Here is a 19,198-nt window from a genome sequence, read left to right as displayed (position 1 = left end):
GTACCGATGAGATCTACAGATGTACCCATGTTATTTATAGACGTAATGTAACACAGATATGCGATTAAACAACCAAACATTCCCATTGGAATGGCACGTCCCTGTCCCCACATCGGACCTCGGAACTAACAAAAAACGACCAAACAATGGGTCTATCGGATCTTTCATTTCATCACTCCACCTTCACCATAATATTTTTCTTCTCTCCATCTCATCTGCATTTTTTGCATCTACAAACTTCGTCCTTTCGCATCAACCTCTAGGAGGATATGAATTGTCAAAATCTCGTCCAGACCCTGATAGAGTCCTTTAATGCCTTAGCCGATGAAGTTCAAAATCTGAGCGACAGACAAACTGTCTTGGAGCATAAGCTCCGATATGCTCATGAACAGGTATGGTATAATATTCCATGATACTCCAATCCTGAATTCGTCCTAGTCTGTCAGCCTATTCTATTCCTTTCTCCTCCACTTTCTCCGCTTTACATGATGAGAATATTAGCTCTAGATCAAGAGCTACCTTTGTAGCTGTGTTTGACAACATACCAAAAACTCTGATATACTGCGCGAAAAAAAGAACAATTGATTACAAATGATGTTTTCCGACGTCCGAGACTAACATCATCCGTTCCCACAGTTTCAATACTTAGCCGACAGATATGCCCCGGCGGCGCCAGAGATCTCGGAGACCTTACTAAATTTGCAAATTCCTCCCGAACTGCATAACCCATCCCTAGCAAATAATAGCTTCGTTCCTTTACCTAAGAGGAAAACCTCCGATTCAAAACATCAGATCGCTGTTATTATCAGGGAAGGGAGACGCGTTGCCTCATCTCTGACAGCTACTAGCAAGAGCAGTCGGTCTAGTAGAGACAGCTTCCCTCCAACGACCATGACTACCCTTTCGACTATTCTCGAGCAAGATTTCACTGTCGAAGGGAAGAAGGGCAACTTGAATTGTCCCTTCTCTCAACGGAATTCCAATACGGAAGAGAAAAAGGATGGCGCACCCAATGATCAACCAAGCACAATCCCACACGATTCTCAGGATCCTATCTGTTTAGCTATGGGAGACGATCCATCTTCGCAGCCTGCAGCTTCCAAATGCCCAATCCGCTACCTGGATCAGCACTCGCCTGAAGAGATCGCCCATTACCTAGAGACCCACAAACATGAGTTACCGAGAAGTCACGAGGTTTGCGTGAGGAGATATCAGAAAAACGAGGACCACATCAAGAAACTAGACGCCAAGTACGGCAATCTTGCTAGCATGGTTGAAGGTCTTAGTCGGATTCATCAACCTATGTTACCTGAGCAGGACACACGGCCTCAGAGCGAGGTCGAGAGGACTTCAAATGAGCGCGTTGAGACTTGGGCTCAGACAGTCAGTGCAACTGTCACAGATGACCCGGACCGTACTGTCCCAGAGCGTGATGAAGATTCCGATAGACAAAGCCACTTCGACAGGCCCCTCAAGGAGGTCCGTGTAGGCGAATCTCCGAGCCGTCCCTGGGGTATTTCGGTACCGATCTTTGATGCTCCTGTTAATGGAAATGGCTTGGACCGACCCGAATCTCCTCCACCAGCACCTGTTAAGATCCCTTCATCACTATCTCCAGAACCAGATGGAACGCCGGTGAAGAAGACTGGGAAGTGTCCCTTCGATCATACGAAGATGGCGGGAATGATGAATGACTCGAGCCCTGTCAAACGCGAGGACAAAAGCTCTATCAGACTTGCCGATATACCAACAAGCAGCCAAACTTCTATCCCCGCACATGAACCGGCTCTTGCAGCGAGCCAGCCGCCTCAACCTGCCTTTATCAACCCAACTGAGGCAGATTATCGCAAGCAAGATAATAGGCCGCAGATGCTCTTTACAGGTCCTGTTTTCATCGGTTATCCCATTGAGGATGCGATCAGGTTTATGCAGAGCTTCCAAGGACAGCAGTGATACCTGTTGAGCTTGCTATTGCATAGCAAATCGATGGATTCATATAACGAGCTACGACTTGAGTTTATTGATTCGTTATGCTTTTTAACGTTGTTTTATTGCCGAGCAAGGGTTTATGTGGAATTTGGCTATTTGTGTTTGCTACTCACTGGAGCAATTCGCTCTTATGAGTTTGAGTCTTTACGCAACGAAATGAATTAGTAGCAGGCGGTGTTTTTTTTTTCTTGATTACGGTCGCATTAGTTAGGCGTTAGGAGATGGGATATGAGATGCACAGGACTGATGATACGATACCCCTCAAAGTAGGAAATTGCTTTTAGTTGATAGTTGATAATGACCACAAGACCAATACCAGTAATATTGCATTGCAACTTTTCTTGTTTTAAATCAACCCTTCCCCCGGCCTAGCTGTACCGTCCTGTCTAACTATGATGTGATCTTGTATGTCCGTACACTCCGATTCCACATCCCAATACCAAAACCAACCAAATCCCCGTTCCAGAAATGCAAGAAATTGTGAGCTGGCCGTGTCTTATGCTCTCTTTACCTCGCCAAAACGCCAAACATACATACCGTTTGCCCTACTACTCCGTACACGAAACCCGTCGAGAACTTCCAGATTACAATGATTTTATCTACGCACCCTTCCTTTCCCCAATCTTCGGCTCTCAATGTTTCTGCTTTCCGTTCCCGTTCTCGATACCGTCGGTATCCTCGTCTCGGTACCCAGACTCGAGACCCTCCGTCTCCCATAACGAGATGTCGTCGTCGTCCATCAGCGCCGCCTCATCCGCTTCGCCGGGCCGCTGCTGTCTTCCGCCTAGCACACCCTCCTCTAGGTCCTCGTAGCTTAAATCGACGTCGCCGTCGATAGGAACACCGCTCTCAATACCCTCCTCACGCGCAAGTTCTTTCGCCCGCGCCATCGTGCGGCGGTATATAAATAAGCTAAGCGCAATGCCGACAACGGAACCAACCAGCATGCTCAGGTAATTCACCACCTTATCCCCCACGCTCATCTCATCACCACTCTCAGCAAGCAACGCTAGCCGACTCCCAATAAACACATGAACGCACAACTTCGGGGTCGCCATCGCAGTAGCAAGCGCAAAGCGCAGCGGCGAGATAGTGGAAATAGTAGCGAGGAAGCCATTACTAAGACTAAACGGCAGGGGACAGAAGCGTATAGCAGCAAGTACCAGCAGCCCATCCCGTCGCAGCACCTGTCCCAGCGCCACGAACCGCTTATCCGCGCCGACCAGCGAGTGCACGTATCCCGAGAACACAGTCCGACTCGTCACAAACGCAGCCAGCGAACCCACCACCGTCGCCCCCGCGACAATCGGCCAGCCCCCGGGGAATCCGTACACGAAGCCCGCGATGGTGACACAGGTGCTGTACCCGATCATAGGCGGGAAAGCGCTCAGACACGTCATCAGGAAAACAATGACCCAGCCGCCCGGCAACGCGCGCCAGCTCTGGGCGACGGGCCCCAGGGCCTTGAAGATGCGGTGGGAGTACACCATGCCGAGGATCAGGAGGACGTTTACGGCGAGTAGGGCTAGCACGGCGAGGACGCGCTGCAGCGGGGTGAGCGTGTAGAAGAGCTTGAGCATCTTGTTGGCGATGGAGAGGCCTGTGCGCATTACACGCTGGCCTAGCGGCGCGTGGGAGTCGTCGGCGGCGGCGGCGGAGCGGGAGTACGGGGTTGAGAGACGGCGGTGGTTGGAGGTTCCGGAGGTTGGACGCTGGGGGCTTTGACGGACCCATGGGGGCACGGGGGCGTCTGTTCGGGGGGAGTGAGGGCGTGGTGAGGGGGATGGGGACGGCAGGGGAGACGGCGTGGGTGAGAGTGAGGTCGATAGCATTGGCACTCGGGCCTCGGAGAGAGGATCGGGTGGCATTTTGACGGGACGTGCGGTGAGGCGCGGTCTGAGGTTTCTCTTTTTAAATTTCCGTGTTGTTGAAGGTTCGTTGGTCTAACGGGTCATCGGTGCACGTTGTGAAGCTCTACGCTAGTTGGAGGGACAAGGCAGACGGGATTACTCGGATCGAGTTTCGATATCGACAGTAGGTACCTAGTGTTAATTGCTTGCAACAAACACTATATGTCCATATTTGCCGATAGGGTACAAGTACAAAGATGATGATGATAATGATGAAATCACCTAAGGAAGTTGACACATGTAAACTTAAGGTTGGGAAGTTGGAAGTTAGAGTTCGACTGTTAGGAGGTCTTAGTAGGTAGCGGATCGCTGGGATCGCAAGGTGTCAGGGACGCAATGTTGCTACCTATCCACATATTAACGTTTGGCCAGATGTGAGCGGCTGAGAGCTAAAAAAGTAGACCAATTGGAAATGCGCCATGCCTTAAGTATCTCCATCGGTACTTGGAAGTTATACCTGAACTGCTATGTATATCAAGTACCCTATAAGTATACATACATTGTTCAACAATGCTAGTGAGATGATAAGGTGGGTTGTATTATGTTGTATTATGTATGACAGCTAACTCAGCCACAGCAGAATCCGCAGCGATGGAAGACAGTAGGCATCTACCGTGGATATCTGTCTATCTGGCTAATAAAGATGGCTTACAACACTAACGTATAAGAACAAGGGATCAAATCAAGCCATAATGTATGAAACACTCTTGAATTTCTCAAGTTTCTCTAACTAGCGTCTGAGACGTCGCGACTTAGTAATAGAAATACGAGGCATGTACCCATAAAATACCTACATGTAGAAACCTTGCATGATGTATCTTCAATGCTACACTAGGTACCACGTATCTCATCTTGCTCGGTTAACTCCGAGAGAGGTCGAAAGGTCGAGACCGTTCAACCGGCCCGCATCGGCCCGCTTAGCCCCTTAAGTAGAGCTCCTTCTACTACGTCAGGCTTAATTCACATGACATAGTACGTCGAATACATATCTACCTACTTTGGCAAGGATTGGCGTCAAGACCGTCTTAAGAGAATATTTCAGCTTTCTTTATTAGTCGCGTTATCTGCTCCTAGTCACCGGCCTCTGCTACCACTTGGTCCCTTAGGAGGATCTCGAACGAGAAGCCTAACTTTTCCATCGCCAATCTCAACGCCCTGGCTCAGGATATCGACATCTTCCTTAGGCTCCTCCTTTTCTTTAGATCCATCCCTAGTCAGGGACTTGTCCCAGCTTCGAGCATCGATCCCGAGAATACCTCCCATGTTGTTGCGATCTCCGGGAACTGAGAACTCACGGTAGGCATATCTCCACTCGTTCAGAAAGTTTCTGATTGCCTTGCCCACCTTATCCTTCCCATTCTTACTGTGGTGACCGGTTCCAGTGATAGCATACACGGGCTTGCTTTCTTTACTGTTGTCCAAGAGAACCCTCTCCAGATATTCGACAGCTTCATCTGGATGTAGGCCATGGAGATCCACGAAAACTTCTGAACCAGGCATGTTAGGCTTGTTGCGTTCCTCATACAATTCCCGCGCAGCCTCGCGATGAGCTTTTCGCATCAGGTCGTTCTCGCTTTGGCCACGAAGACTAAGAGCCTTTGCCGCTCGTGCATCGTTGCGGTTCCATGCCTGGGCAGCACTAACGACAGGATTAGCAAGGAAAAATTTCTCGTGGATTCTCGTGATCTAGCAAACCTTTGTAAGAACTTGTTTCGGAGACCACCATGCTTGATAGCCTCCTGACGAGCCTTGAGATAGGCTTTGTTGGCTCTATCTCCTGTCTCTAGCCATGGAATGTGTTTAGGCATGGGAATAGCCTGAGCAGTGGCACTGTTCTCTCCGTTCTTGATGTTTGTGGCACTTCCATTACGGCCAATCTTCTTTGATTCTTGTCGACTAGGCCCAGATCCAGGACCGGGAGACGGTGACATTTTCACAATGTCAGCTAGAGAGCTGGGAGTGAAGTTCTCCTTGTGGCCATGGCCGTGCCCACCACGCTTGCCATGGTGTTTCTTATTAGGCTTAGAAGACGCAGACCCGAGAGAAGGGAATGCATCGTTGTCATCTATCGACGGGGCGCTCATGCCTTCCTTCGTCTGATGTCGACTTCCAGGCCGCGAACGTGGACGAGACCCATCGCTACCTGCGTAACCTTGTGGCTTTAGTCCGGGTGGAGGAGTTACCCCAGAGGTTGGATAATTAAAACTTGCAGCATAAGGATTAAGTTCTGGCGTGCTTGGTCGAAGTGCTGGGAAGGAGCTGAAATCCTGAACCTGCAGATTTTGGCTTTTCTGTGGTGGTGTATTGGTTCCATCCACGTTAAGACGGTTTACAAGGTGAGCTGGATCATGAGAGAAAATACATGTATCTCCAGCCAGGCAGTTGCCCATAACCCAATATCTAAGAGATTAGCATATGCAACGTAGTCCAACCATATGATTCTAAACTTACTTGCAAATATGATTACTGAGATCATGGCTGAATCGACAATCTGCGCGGAGACATTGTCCAGTAGACAAATAAAACTTGCAAATAATACCAGCCTTTTGTTGGGTTGATGGAGTTGTAGGTCTTCCTTCCGGTGTCATGGACTTTCCGATGAGGACACTTTTAGATTCGGGTGTAAGTCCAGAAGCATTTGTTGAATCCTGAGTCTGGGATTCCATTATAGACGCAATAGTAGCGCTCAGATCGTAGCCGTGCATGGAGAGAGCCATCTCAATCTCTTCGTCGGTCTTGGATTGGCCGAGGATCGAGCGAAGCATATCATATGGGGTCATGTCCGTCTGTTGGGCAGACACATATTCAGGGGCAGCGGCGTTGAGGCCACTAGATGTACCCACGGATGAAGAGATGCTGAGTGCATCATCACTCACTAACCAATCAACATTTTCATTTTGCAGATCACCGAAGATCTCTTGAGACGGGCTCGTATCGTTGGCAAACTCGTATGCATTTAAGTTTGGACTGTGTGGTATTACTGGAGCAGCGAACGCGAGCCGGGGTGACGGACGCGGAGACGAAAAGGGAGATACTGTAGAAGATTTGGTACGGCTTAGGTTGGTCGGAACAAAGCCCGGAGGAGCTAAGGGGCTTACTCCCAGCCGGGGAGAACCTGACAAAGGAGTCGAGGAACCCCGCCACGAGGCTGGTGAAGGTCGACGAAGAATGGTTTGACGTATTGGAGGAGGTGAGGTCGCACTACCCCCTCCTTCGCGAAATCGCCATAGCACATCGAGTACCGCGTTCTCTAAGCTGGATCCGTTTAAGGTTGTCTCCTTTTTAAGCAGGTCCTCGAGTTTGTCCGTTTTGTCGTCGTCATCGAGATCGGGATCCTGCAGGATAGGGAGACAGATTTCGAACGTTTCATCCGAAACCATGATTACGCGACTTGAACAGAGAGTTGAACGTCAGTAAAGGCTCGGGACGCAGTTGATGAAGTAAGGGGGGGATAAGCAGAACAAGGAGGAACGACGATGGAATATATCAAGCCCAGCTAGCACGTAATAGATGTAGGCAAGGCCAGGCGATGCCAAGCATAAGCAAGCTGAGCTATCGTACCAAAAGGAAATATGCACCTACATAGTCCGGATAGCCTAGATAGGAGATGGGTAAGAAAGAGAAAAACAAAGATAGGCGCAAAAAGGCAGAAAAAGACGGAGGGTTAACTGAAGGATGGGTGCCACAGAGAATAAGCGACTATTCGCATTATGCAGATGCCGTGAGACGAGATCCGAGTATTGAAGAAGAGAAAATGGACCTGACAAAGCAGGTGGAAAGCAGGTGGAACGAATGTGTGTCTGACGAGTATTGTATTGTTGTATTGTGGTATTGTGGTTAAGCAGTGTGCCCAGTGGTATTGTGGTATTGTGGTATTGGTAGTATTTGGTAGTGTTGTCGTATTGTAGTAATGTTGTATTTTTGGGGATTTTTAGCTGTCTGGCAGCGTTATGGATCAGAAACTAGAAAGCCTTGTTGGGACCTCAGCTCCCAAGACTAAGCAAGAACTGGCAGATGGCAGATGGCGGACTGGCTGCCTCGAAGTTGCACTTGCGTGTCGCGGGAACAGGGAGGCTTTCACAGGAGAGACGTGGGAAACCACTGGGCAGTCAAGAACCAGTCAAGTTAGAAGGTCTGGACGGCTTGATGCAATCGATGTGGGGGGCTCAGCTAGGTAATATTAACGACCACTAATACTAGGTACCCGGCACACTACTAACCCGTGTCGTATATGTACATATATGTAGTAATGTACTTATTCCGTCACCACCAAAATCCTATTAATACTCCACCCCACCAAGTATATATACCTGCCAGGTCCTACCTGCTATAATGTAAGGTACAAGACTCACAAAACTCAACATTAAAACAATGAACATGTGCAGTTTGAAAGTTCGTCCTGGTCGGGGTCCCGGCTTTGTCTCGAAACGCCCGTACCAAGTACCACTAAGACCTCCAGGGCTCATGTAGTACGGTCTCAATACGGGTGAATGCGCCTCCCCAGTGTCTGATTTGAGCAATTTCTACACCGAAATACTTCCAATAGGTCCGAGTTTAATTGCCTAGCTTCCTATCAAACCAACTCTATTGTATTACGTACCTTGCAATTCTAAAAATGAATATATGCATGTCAACTGGTGTATATGTGTATACTATGGTATACTAAATATGTTCAACGTATGCAGTAAGCCTCGTCAAAAGTGAGGCCATGATCCTAAGTGTCTTACTTAACCCGAATCATTCCATATATGTATGTGTGCATGTGCCGGAAACAGGTAGCACGCCATAGAAATCTTTTCAGAATGCAAGCCACTTACGTTCCGAGGTCTTTCTACCATTACTCAGCCGCCTCATTAATATCAATACCTACCTAGGTACCTACCTACCTACTCAAGGAATCTCATCCTCATCCTCGTCTCCGAAGCCAAAACCGAAACTAAACCCTCCAGCATTACTCTCGGCGTCGTTCGTTTTCCCAATTGCCTCCTCCCATTTTCGCTTCTTTCTCTGACTTCTCTTTTCTAACTCAGCAATAGCCTCATCAAGAAGGTCGGGATAATGCGTCCTCAATCGCTCTTCGAAAAGTTGAGACGGGTTCTCAATGTTTCTTTTGAAGCCGGTGACCTGGTCTGGCTTGTCTTTGAGAAAAGACAATACGTCCGCAAGATGTGATTTGGGCACAAAGTTCTGAGTGAGAGCTATGCCAGCCTCAAGATTCACGACCAGATGCCACCAGCCGCTCGGCACATGCAGGATTTCACCTGCCTTGCAGACGCCCTCCACGCAATCCGGCAGCGTACGTGCTTCCGCATGGAACTCTAGTAACCACTCAGCTATACTCAGAGGACTAGTGACCTCACTACTATCCTCTGAAACATAGACACCAGGAACCCGTGCGGTCGGAGGAAACACTACAGATATATATCAGCCGCCGATATTCGGGAACTATGCCCCCAGAACTTACTGATCCAATATTTTGAGCCTTCCAGAACGGCATTCCAAGCGCTAGTCGCATTTGGATCTTTGTGGAACGTCGAGCCACTACGTTCAGGACCGATGATAAGCCAGCGGTGAGCGGGTCTTTCTTCACCAAGCAGCTGAAACAAATCTGACCCAAAGCACTCAGGGGGCCAATATACGGCGCCCGCGTCTTCTCCGATCCGAATGTCCATCTTCTCCGCGAAACCCTTATCGAATAAATATAAAGGACTCTCATCTTTGTTGTTCGACATGTACTCATGGTATATCGAAAAAGACCAATCTACGGCTTCGGCTCGAAACTCAACGTTCGAATATTTGTTTTTGAATTTCTGGATGTTCCAGTCGCTGCATACTGGCCATCGTTGAATGCAATCAGTCAGTATGAATGGCTTACTACTCCAACTCTCTGCGAAATCATCATAGCTAAGTTGTTCAAACCGCATAATTTGATTTGCTTCAGGAATATTTGACGAGTATTTCCCAAGGGCAATATGAGCACAGACGAATGGCCTATGCATGACATCAGAGAAGACATTGCTACAGTCAATCCCAGACCGCCATCCAGTGGGTGCTCTCAAAAGCGTGCTTCTCCACGAACCTTTCCAGGTAAGTGGTGGAAAACTAGTCCTAAATAGTTGAATATACGGATCAGTCAGACGGCACATGAGACATGTACATATATTACTCCTTCCACCAAGGAGTCATATATGACTGGTTTCTTTCACATGATTATAGCATATCACTTACTCAAGGAATAAAGCTTTCCATAAGTCGTCTAGTTGACAAAACGCATAGAGAAAGCGACAAGAGAACCCGATATTTTTCAAAGATGTAGTATCGAGATATTCGAGAATCTGCAAAATCATCTCGTCTGGGAGTTGGTTCATCGAACCAATAGATCGACGAGCGTTTGGACCAGATGCAAGATACTGGTTCCCAAGCGGTTTGACGCCCATTGGGTGGACGGGGATGGAATCTGACGATATCCTGGTGGTTGGTATAGCCAACTCGCCTCCGTCTGCTATTGAACCACCACTCACGCCCCCTTGATCGATGCCTTTCGCTAGTAGCATAGTTGTTACTAGATAACTGCCCCTTTAGGACAAGTTCTTAGTTGAAGCAGTCACTATGTGCCTGTATGCTTGAGACTGGAATGCTTCGCCACAATAGTAGCAATTCAACGTCGATGAGTCATAAGATTATATCCATGAAACCCTCTTCTAAAAACTGGAAAGTTCGAGCTTTGTGGTAGATATTATGTTTTGTGGGCCATAAAATTGAGTCAACTTGCATGGGAAGGTTGAACGAACTAAAAAAAAAATAAAAATAAAAAAATGTAATGGGCACGGTAAAAATAAAAATCGTCTGTTTCCGCGCTGCATAAAACTTTCCACTTTCTAGGCTGCCAAGGTACAATACAAAGTTTAGGCCCCGCAATCAGGGTTTCCCCGAAGTTTTACCCCCACTCAAATTTTTTTCCCTACCTCTTTATGTCAACCTCGATCTTGGGCTTTTCCTCCCACCTTTGATTTTTCTCAATCCTAACCGATTAATCGACACAACGCAAAGTTACTATCACCGTCGGATTGTTTTGCTCTCTCATTTTTTGAGAGCACTCGGTCCATTCTTTTCACAGATTTATCTTTCTACGCAGGACGACTTGCTTTGTGCAAAGTTCGTGCGCCCATTTTCTACATAACCCCACCAAAGATCGCCCCCCTAAGTCCTCCTGAATTCTAAGCTGAGCTTGGAATTCGAGAGGTCGCATCGATCTATTACTTGCAATCATGGCTACCGACAAGGGGCTCGAGGATATCGAGTCTTCCCAGATCGAGTCTAACTATGACGAGACTGTCGAATCCTTTGATGAGATGAACCTGCGAGCCGAGCTGTTGCGAGGTAAGAGACAACACCACCGACCCCGAATTTTCTACGAACTTTCCCCCCCCAAAAAAATTTGCGACGATTAGCGACTAATATTTTATTACCCTACAGGTGTCTACGCTTATGGCTTCGAGCGTCCTTCTGCTATCCAGCAGCGCGCCATTATGCCTGTTATCAAGGGTATGTATCTACGCGACTTCTTCTCCCCTCTATCATCATATGCGCCAAATACTAACCTGCGGATAGGTCACGACGTGATTGCGCAGGCCCAGTCAGGAACTGGCAAGACCGCCACTTTCTCCATTTCCGTTCTTCAGAAGATCGACCCTACCGTTAAGCAGTGCCAGGCACTGATTCTTGCCCCGACCCGTGAGCTGGCTCAGCAGATTCAGAAGGTCGTCGTCGCCATCGGCGATTTCATGAGCATTGAGTGCCATGCTTGCATTGGTGGAACTAGCGTTCGTGAGGACATGAAGGCTCTTCAGGAAGGCCCTCAGGTCGTTGTCGGCACTCCTGGCCGTGTCCACGACATGATCCAGCGACGTTTCTTGAAGACCGATGGAATGAAGATGTTCGTCCTAGATGAGGCTGATGAGATGCTTTCTGTAAGTACCTCATTAAAATCATGATTTGCCACTGGAGATACTAATACTTTTATTTAGCGTGGTTTCACAGAGCAGATCTACGACATCTTCCAGCTCCTGCCTCAGTCTACACAGGTCGTTCTTCTCTCTGCCACTATGCCCCAGGACGTTCTCGAGGTCACGACTAAGTTTATGCGCGACCCTGTCCGTATTTTGGTGAAGAAGGACGAACTTACCCTCGAAGGTATCAAGCAGTTCTACATTGCTGTCGAAAAGGAGGACTGGAAACTCGACACTCTCTCCGATCTATACGAGACGGTTACCATCACCCAAGCCGTCATCTTCTGTAACACTCGCCGAAAGGTCGACTGGCTCACTGAGAAGCTCACCTCCCGTGACTTCACCGTGTCCGCTATGCACGGCGACATGGACCAGGCGCAGCGTGACTTGATCATGAAGGAGTTCCGTTCCGGATCCTCTCGTGTTTTGATCGCCACCGATCTCTTGGCTCGTGGTATCGATGTCCAGCAGGTGTCTCTAGTCATCAACTACGATCTCCCTGCTAACCGTGAGAACTACATCCACCGTATCGGTCGTGGTGGTCGTTTCGGCCGAAAGGGTGTTGCCATCAACTTCGTCACTGCTGAGGATGTCCGCATGATGCGCGAGATTGAGCAGTTCTACAGCACCCAGATCGAGGAGATGCCTATGAACGTTGCTGATCTTATCTAAGCATCGGCGGTGCTTCTTACCGGCAGTGGTCTAATGCATCACTCGGATAAGGTGGCCGGTGTTTTGACGCTGACTATGACGTTCCGAGGAATGAACAGACGAGGTTTGAGGTTCTCGTCCTGCATGATTTCATTATACACGTCTCGCTTATGAGCCGTGGTCGATCAAGGGGGGTAAAAGATCCATTGCATCTGGGCATTTGCGGCTAGGTAGTTAGCACCTAATTCGGTAATGCATGTGGCCTGATGATAGGGATCGTGGACCAGGTTATCACTTCTTTTCCGTGCTACTATGTACCTAGGTCGCCAGAACTTTCCTAAATAAACGCTGAACTTTATGTTATATTTCTTTCGTCTCAGATGTGCTTTAGACTTATATTGTTTTAATTAGAGACGGTATCTAGTGATATCGTCATGAATGATCTATATACATATACTATAACCTCCAACCGTTAACATCATCAGGACTCCCCATGGTCACATATTTAGCTATTCTAGGTGTAATATGCGCTATCCTATCACGAAGGAAGGCACTGCTTAACGTAGTAAAATTGGGCAAGAGGTCGCAACTTTGATTATACAATGTGACTTCCTCATATATCCGGGCCCTCCCAACTCTCGTAAGTTTTTCCCTTCCTTTTCTCCTCATCTCTATCACATCAGATAATCAAGCCTTCCGGTTTAATCACTTTGCGATTCTACCACGATAGCTATCACCCGTGCCACTTCTGCTTATTGCGCCATGCAACCCACAGAAGAAACGCAGAAACTTGTCAGAGCGGCCCGGTTAGAGGAGAAGCTTCAGCGACCCGAGAACCAACTAAATGCCCTGAGACTTGTCCAAGCACTTACAATTAAGGAGATATATGGTGCTAAAAGGCAACTGGACTTAATCGAAGTCGGATTCAGTAAGCTCCAAGAAGCTAGCATTGCGGAAGGTAATCGCAATGGAACTGTCGAAAAACATTTGGAAGAACTCCGAAGGGATAGGGAGAACTTTCAGCTGCTGATATCCGAGGCAGAAGCAACTACCAAGAATACTAAAGACGATCTCGACGGCCTCCGGGTTAAGCTTAGAGACGAGTATTTCAAACTAACCGCGGACAATACCAGGTTTAGTAAAGACATCAAGATGCTCACTAAACAGATGGATCACCACCAAGAACAAGTATCCACTGTTGAGAAGGCCGTCGAGGATTTTCGCTCAACGCTACCAAACCCTCAGGATATCACTACAATAACCGAAACTCTGGCTCGCATAGAACCCATGGTGAAATCCCTGTACGAGAAACTCGATTCTGTATCTAGGATCACCCTTGACCAGAAACAAGCATTGGAGGAGACTATCAGCGACCACGCGAGGATCCGAGAGTTTCTTGAAGGCTTCATCCCCAGACAAGATGACTTTTTCCAATTCCTCGAAAAGGTCCCCGAGATGATTTCATCAGGAGGTAAGGCTGAACTTCACAAGGGTGTTTCTATCAGATACTAACTGGTTCTTATCAGATTTATCCCTGAACGGGATGGCGAACGACGAAAACTCAAGCCAACTAGCAAATTTCAGTACTTCGTGTCCGCAACCGCCACAGAAAGCAGTTCTAATGCTCGAGCAATACAACCACTTCAGCCACTCATATCGAATCAAGCATCCCAAGAGCGAGGCCAGGTTTATTAGACAGTATCTCAAGAAGATAGACCATAGGGCCGCATGGCTGGTCCAGATAAAGCTCCAACAGGAGTATCCTGATCTAGTGGAACCACTTCAATTCCCTGAAATAAGCAACAGAACGGATGTGGTGATATTCCTCGACATCGAAAAACTAACTTGGAACCACATCAAGATCATAATGCGTCGGATCAACGGTAGGGAATTGTTCAATCTATTGGAGATGGCTGAACAGGGGGAGGGTACGTCATTGCCTTGTAACAGGCTAATGATAGAGACACCGTAACCCAGATTCACGCCTACTTCCCTATTTTCAGTGAAGGACCTCCGACGAGAACACCTACAGTGTAGTTATGGAGAATCGTTTATATTGTTTCAAGAGATGTCTCCCATCTTTGTCAATAACTTCAGTCAGCCATTAAATATACATAGGCTGGGAATTCCTGTTACACTTATGGACAGTTATACGACACGTTCTCTTGTAGCAAAATGCTATACATAGCTATTCTTGTTCCAACTTATCTTTCCCTCAATTTGTTCTTAATTTCATCAAACTCCGAATATATGCCGTTCATTTCAACCCGAGGTTCTCCGTATCGTTCGATAGTCCCGTGGTATCTAGGCCGGTATACTTGTTGATCCAACCTAATACCTCTTTATGCCAGACCAGGGAATTCTCAGGCTTCAACACCCACTAGGAGAAATTTTCGATTAGCAATGTTTCACTATACGATCCAATGAAAGGCCATGATGACTTACGTGGTTTTCGTCGGGGAACATCAGGAACCGGCTCGGAACACCGCGTGTTTGAAGTGCTGCAGATTAAATTCATGTTAGCTGGCGCTTCTCAAAAGTACTTATATACGTATCCAATCTCGACTTTCGACGTACCGTTGAACGCAGCCAATCCTTCTGAAATAGGTAAGCGGTAATCGAGCTCGCTGTGTATAATGAGCTGAGGCGTGGCCCACTCGCCGACGGAAGCAGCGGGGTCCCAGCGCGCGTACCCCTCGTGGTTCTCCCACAGGGTACCGCCCATCTCGTGGACGGGGAAGAAGAGCTCCTCGGTCGACCAGTTGCTCATGGTGCTGAAGATGCCGTCGTGGCAGACGAGGGCCTTGAATTTCCGGCCGAGGGGGTGGCCTTGGACCCAGTCTTTAGGGAGATTGTTGTTAGTACAGACCCCAATGATAAAAGGGAAAGGCTATGGGGGACGGGAGACTTACTGATCATATAGCCACCATACGAGGCACCAAGAGCCACAGCGTTGGTCGTGTCGATGTAGGGGATATTGTCTTCGATGTACTCGAAGGCGTTCACCACTGTAGATTCTTTGGTTAGTAAATGTCATCTAAAGTTAGGCCACAGAAGTAAGAATGTGCTATCGGCTGTCCTGCAAGGATGACATCCGCGGGTAGAGAATTCATCTTTCAAGACATGGATAAAAGGGGTTGGTTCCTAGCTGAGAAGTCTGATACTTACAGTCGTTATAAGGGCGTCCACCCCATTCATTAGCAATCCCATCAGTAAAAGCCTGTCCGTATCCAGTGCTTCCAGTCGGGTTTGGCATCACAGCAACGTAGCCCTGTTCAGCAAACACGGCCGGATTCCATCTCGTGCTCCAGCTCTGTCCCCAAGCTCCCTGCGGTCCGCCGTGGATTAGGAATGCCAAGGGGTACTTCTTATTAGGGTCGAAGTTGGATGGCTTCATCACCAAGGCGTGGACTTGATAGTCGCCTGCTCCCTTGTACCAGAACTCGTCTACCTGGCGGCTACTCAGGCCGAACGACTTGCCCTCCTTAGAGCTAGAGGATATGAGACCTCGTTCCTTCGAGCGGGGGTTGAGTATCGAGTACGAGGAGTTATCTATAAGGGAAGTAGATGTGAGGAAGAGACGGTCGTCGTCTTTGGATAGGGTGTGGAAGTCGCCCACCGTGCCATCTGTCGTCAACGGTTGTGGTAGCTCCGTGGCCTTCAAGGGACTTGAGGGGAGCTTGAATAGGATCTGTCGACCATTCTTCTCGGCTGTAACGTACAATTCAGAGTCGTCGTTACTCCACACGATGCCCTCAGGCCGTAAGTCCCAGCCACCCTCACCATCGTCCGTCTTGTAGAATTCCTGCACGTTGCTTAGGTCCTTGATGTCGGGAATTAACAGAAGTCGCCACTTGTCCGATTCGTACTGTTTGTGTCGCATGCGCTTGAACACCACTTTAGTTCCGTCGTGCGAGAATACGGGGACACCGGCGTAGCCCTGTAGCTCACCCGTCTTGACGATCTGCGGGAACGGCGCTTTAGCTTCCGTAAAGGTCTTCAGAGGTACATAGTATAGGTCTGTCTTAGTCCACAGAGCAGGGTTTAGCTCTGGGTCCTTCGACACGAAGACTATCCCTTCTTTTCCGATATCATAGTCGTTCGCGTCTCCGAAAGGTGGCACCGGACACTCCAACTTCGTGCCTGCTAGTGCATTCACTAGACCCTGGCCTTGCAGCTTGAACGACCCACCCTCCTTCTTCAGTGCGCCGTAGAAGAGGCCTTGCTTGTTCTTGGATACATACGAATCCCAGTGGCGCACAAATAGTTTGGTGTAGACCTTGGCAGAGGATTGAGGCTTGGTCTCATCTGTCTGATCTAACAGCTCTCCGGAAGATGTAGTGGGGGCCGTAAAGGCGAAGGCTATGGTACCGTTACCAATGTCTTTGGCTTTGACATTGGATACTGAGGTGTTGACGGTAGTTATCTCATACGGACTAGGTACATATGTAAGTATGGTAATTTACCTGAAACTCCTAAGTATATCAACTCCGGTAACTTACTCCGAACGAGGCTTGGTTGCATCAGCTATCAGCAGAGTTGTAGTAGATTCACCACCCTTCAACACCAGAAACTCATTTTCTGAAATCCAGGTGGGCTCGGAATAAGCCGAATCATCGAACAACGGGGTTGATTGCTGAGTCTTGATATCCAAGACCTTAATAGCATAGTTCCTAGAGTGTGACTCGAAAGAGTATTGTGATACTGAATGACATTAGCTTCATCTACATCTACCTAAGTACCTAGGCGTCGGATCAAGAGCATACCGGTGAATAAAGCAAGGGTACCGGTGGAATTGGGTAAGGCTGCACTGCGGCGTGGCGCGGAGAGGAGCACCTCCGGGGTGAATTTGGTAGCCATAATCGTCATCGTGAACGGGAATGGAGAATAATAACAAGGATGATTAGATGAATTGAGTCCAACGAACAGTCAGGTATACAAGATATATAATATAGCTCTCAATAGATGATCACAATAACCATTTTAGGAAGCTCCCTCTGACCACGTACTGTCTACTTTGTTGGCCATCAAGGCAGATCAGGGTGTCCATCGAGGGGTGCCCACATTGACACCTAGGTACCATTTACGTAACTAAAGGGTTCCAAGGTTAATGGGGTTGGTTGGCCACTCCCCCGCTGGCTCCCCGCATATTAAAAAAGAAAAAGGCACTTAAATGCATACATGTATGTAGTACCTACATAATTCATAAAAATCAATAATGCGTTATGAAATCCCATTGTGAAAGTACCTAAGTACATGAAAACTGCAAATGTAGAAACGAGGCATAACACCATTGTGCCATCTCGGCCGTTATGCTATCTCGCTAAGGTTATGCTATCTCGCTAAGGACGTAGTTGTCCATCATCCAGACGGTCGGGTATCTTTTAAGGAACAGACGTGAGAACTTGAATGCGTGAAACCCTCTGAAGAAATCAAAGCAGAAATGTTCCCTAACCATGAAAATTCCCGAATGTATCCGACGCCATAAACCCCGAGCTTACTCCTAATTGAAATTGTGAAAGTGATTGTCGAGGCGTGTTTGAAGTCTATGCTGCATCTCTCGCAGGGCGCAGAGACCGCACACTCCGATGTCCGCAGGGGCGTCAGGGTCGTAGGCGAGAAGAAGAGCAGGCGGAAGGACGCAGTAGCAGTCATGGCGCCTGTTATTTCCGTGCGGCCCCGAAATGCGTACGTATCTTCTTTCCGTCCCTTGACTCGTTCTCGCTATCGTCTCCATCCAGATCACCACCCTTCCGGACATGGGGTCGCTTCTTTGGATGCTTACTGCCCTTATTTGATGATTTCTCAGTTGCTGAAGTAGGCGTCGGTTGACCCGATCCACTGTCTCGGGTGCCGCCGCCGAAGGTCGTGGAGATTGGGGTCGGTGCAGCCGGAGTGGAAATTGCAGAGAGTACGTCGACATTGTCAGGCTACAGCAGGTAGAGCAGAAGGTTAGAAGATGTTCTGCGACAATGCGGGGATGCAGGTGAGATGAGAGAGAATATAGTGAGACTTACGTGCAGACTGTTATGCGATATTGACGATCGCGACCATATATAATCCTCTTCTTTCAATTCGCCTTGCTTGCGTTGCGCGGCGGAACTGGTGCCCTTGATGTAATTGTCGAAACCTTTGACGATATTGCCGAAGCGCGTATTGCTCAGGTACTTTGCTTCGAGATCGACTATATTTTGTTCAAGTTGTGCCTAAGGCGGAGTGGTCAGAAGTTAAGTTGTTTGTCTTAAGAAGTTGAGGAGTGGAAAAAAAGAAGACGCGACTTACCAATTGACGGTCTTGCTGTTTTCGTTTCGTGAGAAGTTCTTTGAGATTTTGCCGTTGCTTGTTATATTCTGCTAAGGCAGCCGGGCGATCACCATTGGCAGTTGCACCCCCGCCAGGTTGAGTATTTTCTGTCATGATGGATCAGCTGTAAAGAGAATTCTGTCGTCGTGACTACACACAGGATGGTGGCAGCGTTGTTGTTGAAGATATATGAATTTACTTTACCTAAATCGGGTTAAGTACATAATTAGCCCCACATTCAAAGAATCAATATGCACGGTGCATTTTATATTTTTAACACAATCAGTGCTACTGTACAGTGCATGCAATGCCTGGTACCAGGGATCTTGTACCGAT

At 48.1% G+C, this 19,198-nt stretch overlaps 8 protein-coding genes across 8 annotated transcripts; 3 read left to right on the top strand and 5 right to left on the bottom strand.

The window, feature by feature from the left end:
- Positions 1–193: 193 nt before the first annotated feature.
- On the top strand, positions 194–2,331 carry GGS22DRAFT_149567 (uncharacterized protein). Its single transcript, XM_047959163.1, has 2 exons — positions 194–392; positions 637–2,331. The coding sequence occupies exons 1-2, from the start codon at positions 270–272 to the stop codon at positions 1,951–1,953; spliced, it is 1,440 nt and encodes a 479-aa protein (XP_047823778.1). The 5' UTR covers positions 194–269; the 3' UTR covers positions 1,954–2,331.
- On the bottom strand, positions 2,332–4,273 carry GGS22DRAFT_149565 (uncharacterized protein). Its single transcript, XM_047959162.1, has one exon. It carries the CDS (start codon positions 3,855–3,857, stop codon positions 2,622–2,624), a length of 1,236 nt encoding a protein of 411 aa, XP_047823777.1. The 5' UTR covers positions 3,858–4,273; the 3' UTR covers positions 2,332–2,621.
- Positions 4,274–4,602: 329 nt separating this feature from the next.
- On the bottom strand, positions 4,603–7,503 carry GGS22DRAFT_149564 (uncharacterized protein). The gene is made up of 3 exons (XM_047959161.1): positions 6,351–7,503; positions 5,595–6,299; positions 4,603–5,538 (listed from the first exon to the last, which is right to left on the bottom strand). Exons 1-3 carry the CDS (start codon positions 7,277–7,279, stop codon positions 4,974–4,976), a joined length of 2,199 nt encoding a protein of 732 aa, XP_047823776.1. The 5' UTR covers positions 7,280–7,503; the 3' UTR covers positions 4,603–4,973.
- Positions 7,504–8,738: 1,235 nt separating this feature from the next.
- GGS22DRAFT_6308 (Clavaminate synthase-like protein) lies at positions 8,739–10,804 on the bottom strand. The gene is made up of 3 exons (XM_047967605.1): positions 10,128–10,804; positions 9,364–10,007; positions 8,739–9,310 (listed from the first exon to the last, which is right to left on the bottom strand). Exons 1-3 carry the CDS (start codon positions 10,451–10,453, stop codon positions 8,790–8,792), a joined length of 1,491 nt encoding a protein of 496 aa, XP_047823775.1. The 5' UTR covers positions 10,454–10,804; the 3' UTR covers positions 8,739–8,789.
- Positions 10,692–13,053, top strand: GGS22DRAFT_149561 (ATP-dependent RNA helicase eIF4A). Its single transcript, XM_047959160.1, has 4 exons — positions 10,692–11,279; positions 11,376–11,444; positions 11,511–11,869; positions 11,927–13,053. Exons 1-4 carry the CDS (start codon positions 11,168–11,170, stop codon positions 12,578–12,580), a joined length of 1,194 nt encoding a protein of 397 aa, XP_047823774.1. The 5' UTR covers positions 10,692–11,167; the 3' UTR covers positions 12,581–13,053.
- A 268-nt stretch (positions 13,054–13,321) lies between these two features.
- GGS22DRAFT_194232 (uncharacterized protein) lies at positions 13,322–14,551 on the top strand (the record flags this gene model as incomplete). Its single annotated transcript, XM_047965474.1, has 2 exons — positions 13,322–14,030; positions 14,086–14,551. The coding sequence occupies 2 exons, from the start codon at positions 13,322–13,324 to the stop codon at positions 14,529–14,531; spliced, it is 1,155 nt and encodes a 384-aa protein (XP_047823773.1). The 3' UTR covers positions 14,532–14,551.
- Positions 14,552–14,781: 230 nt separating this feature from the next.
- GGS22DRAFT_6256 (dipeptidyl peptidase) lies at positions 14,782–17,658 on the bottom strand. The gene is made up of 7 exons (XM_047967588.1): positions 17,326–17,658; positions 17,062–17,263; positions 15,728–16,995; positions 15,472–15,567; positions 15,137–15,400; positions 15,005–15,060; positions 14,782–14,939 (listed from the first exon to the last, which is right to left on the bottom strand). The coding sequence occupies exons 1-7, from the start codon at positions 17,426–17,428 to the stop codon at positions 14,817–14,819; spliced, it is 2,112 nt and encodes a 703-aa protein (XP_047823772.1). The 5' UTR covers positions 17,429–17,658; the 3' UTR covers positions 14,782–14,816.
- A 1-nt stretch (position 17,659) lies between these two features.
- On the bottom strand, positions 17,660–19,033 carry GGS22DRAFT_6255 (NuA4-domain-containing protein). The gene is made up of 3 exons (XM_047967587.1): positions 18,842–19,033; positions 18,577–18,765; positions 17,660–18,489 (listed from the first exon to the last, which is right to left on the bottom strand). The coding sequence occupies exons 1-3, from the start codon at positions 18,974–18,976 to the stop codon at positions 18,223–18,225; spliced, it is 591 nt and encodes a 196-aa protein (XP_047823771.1). The 5' UTR covers positions 18,977–19,033; the 3' UTR covers positions 17,660–18,222.
- Positions 19,034–19,198: the final 165 nt, after the last annotated feature.

The sequence above is a fragment of the Annulohypoxylon maeteangense genome (genome assembly GCF_022496945.1).
Source record: "Annulohypoxylon maeteangense strain CBS 123835 unplaced genomic scaffold GGS22scaffold_1, whole genome shotgun sequence".
NCBI lineage: Eukaryota > Fungi > Ascomycota > Sordariomycetes > Xylariales > Hypoxylaceae > Annulohypoxylon > Annulohypoxylon maeteangense.
Note: the sequence above shows the minus strand (reverse complement) of the source record. Positions and strands in the feature narration are given on the sequence as shown.

Excerpts from the sequence above, each read along its gene's own strand:
- GGS22DRAFT_6255 (XM_047967587.1), bottom strand. The coding sequence starts at position 18,976 with ATGACAGAAAATACTCAACCTGGCGGGGGTGCAACTGCCAATGGTGAT. Across the intron at positions 18,766-18,841 it reads AACAGCAAGACCGTCAATTG|GCACAACTTGAACAAAATAT; the intron begins GTAAGTCGCGTC and ends ACTCCGCCTTAG. Across the intron at positions 18,490-18,576 it reads TATCGCATAACAGTCTGCAC|CCTGACAATGTCGACGTACT; the intron begins GTAAGTCTCACT and ends TACCTGCTGTAG.
- GGS22DRAFT_149561 (XM_047959160.1), top strand. The coding sequence starts at position 11,168 with ATGGCTACCGACAAGGGGCTCGAGGATATCGAGTCTTCCCAGATCGAG. Across the intron at positions 11,280-11,375 it reads GCGAGCCGAGCTGTTGCGAG|GTGTCTACGCTTATGGCTTC; the intron begins GTAAGAGACAAC and ends ATTACCCTACAG. Across the intron at positions 11,445-11,510 it reads CATTATGCCTGTTATCAAGG|GTCACGACGTGATTGCGCAG; the intron begins GTATGTATCTAC and ends ACCTGCGGATAG.
- GGS22DRAFT_6308 (XM_047967605.1), bottom strand. The coding sequence starts at position 10,453 with ATGCTACTAGCGAAAGGCATCGATCAAGGGGGCGTGAGTGGTGGTTCA. Across the intron at positions 10,008-10,127 it reads TGGAAAGCTTTATTCCTTGA|GACTAGTTTTCCACCACTTA; the intron begins GTAAGTGATATG and ends TCAACTATTTAG. Across the intron at positions 9,311-9,363 it reads AGGCTCAAAATATTGGATCA|TGTTTCCTCCGACCGCACGG; the intron begins GTAAGTTCTGGG and ends ATATATCTGTAG.
- GGS22DRAFT_149564 (XM_047959161.1), bottom strand. The coding sequence starts at position 7,279 with ATGGTTTCGGATGAAACGTTCGAAATCTGTCTCCCTATCCTGCAGGAT. Across the intron at positions 6,300-6,350 it reads CTCAGTAATCATATTTGCAA|ATATTGGGTTATGGGCAACT; the intron begins GTAAGTTTAGAA and ends CTAATCTCTTAG. Across the intron at positions 5,539-5,594 it reads CGAAACAAGTTCTTACAAAG|TGCTGCCCAGGCATGGAACC; the intron begins GTTTGCTAGATC and ends TCCTGTCGTTAG.
- GGS22DRAFT_6256 (XM_047967588.1), bottom strand. The coding sequence starts at position 17,428 with ATGACGATTATGGCTACCAAATTCACCCCGGAGGTGCTCCTCTCCGCG. Across the intron at positions 15,401-15,471 it reads GTATGGTGGCTATATGATCA|ACTGGGTCCAAGGCCACCCC; the intron begins GTAAGTCTCCCG and ends ATCTCCCTAAAG. Across the intron at positions 14,940-15,004 it reads TGTTCCCCGACGAAAACCAC|TGGGTGTTGAAGCCTGAGAA; the intron begins GTAAGTCATCAT and ends AATTTCTCCTAG.
- GGS22DRAFT_149567 (XM_047959163.1), top strand. The coding sequence starts at position 270 with ATGAATTGTCAAAATCTCGTCCAGACCCTGATAGAGTCCTTTAATGCC. Across the intron at positions 393-636 it reads TCCGATATGCTCATGAACAG|TTTCAATACTTAGCCGACAG; the intron begins GTATGGTATAAT and ends CCGTTCCCACAG.
- GGS22DRAFT_149565 (XM_047959162.1), bottom strand. The coding sequence starts at position 3,857 with ATGCCACCCGATCCTCTCTCCGAGGCCCGAGTGCCAATGCTATCGACC.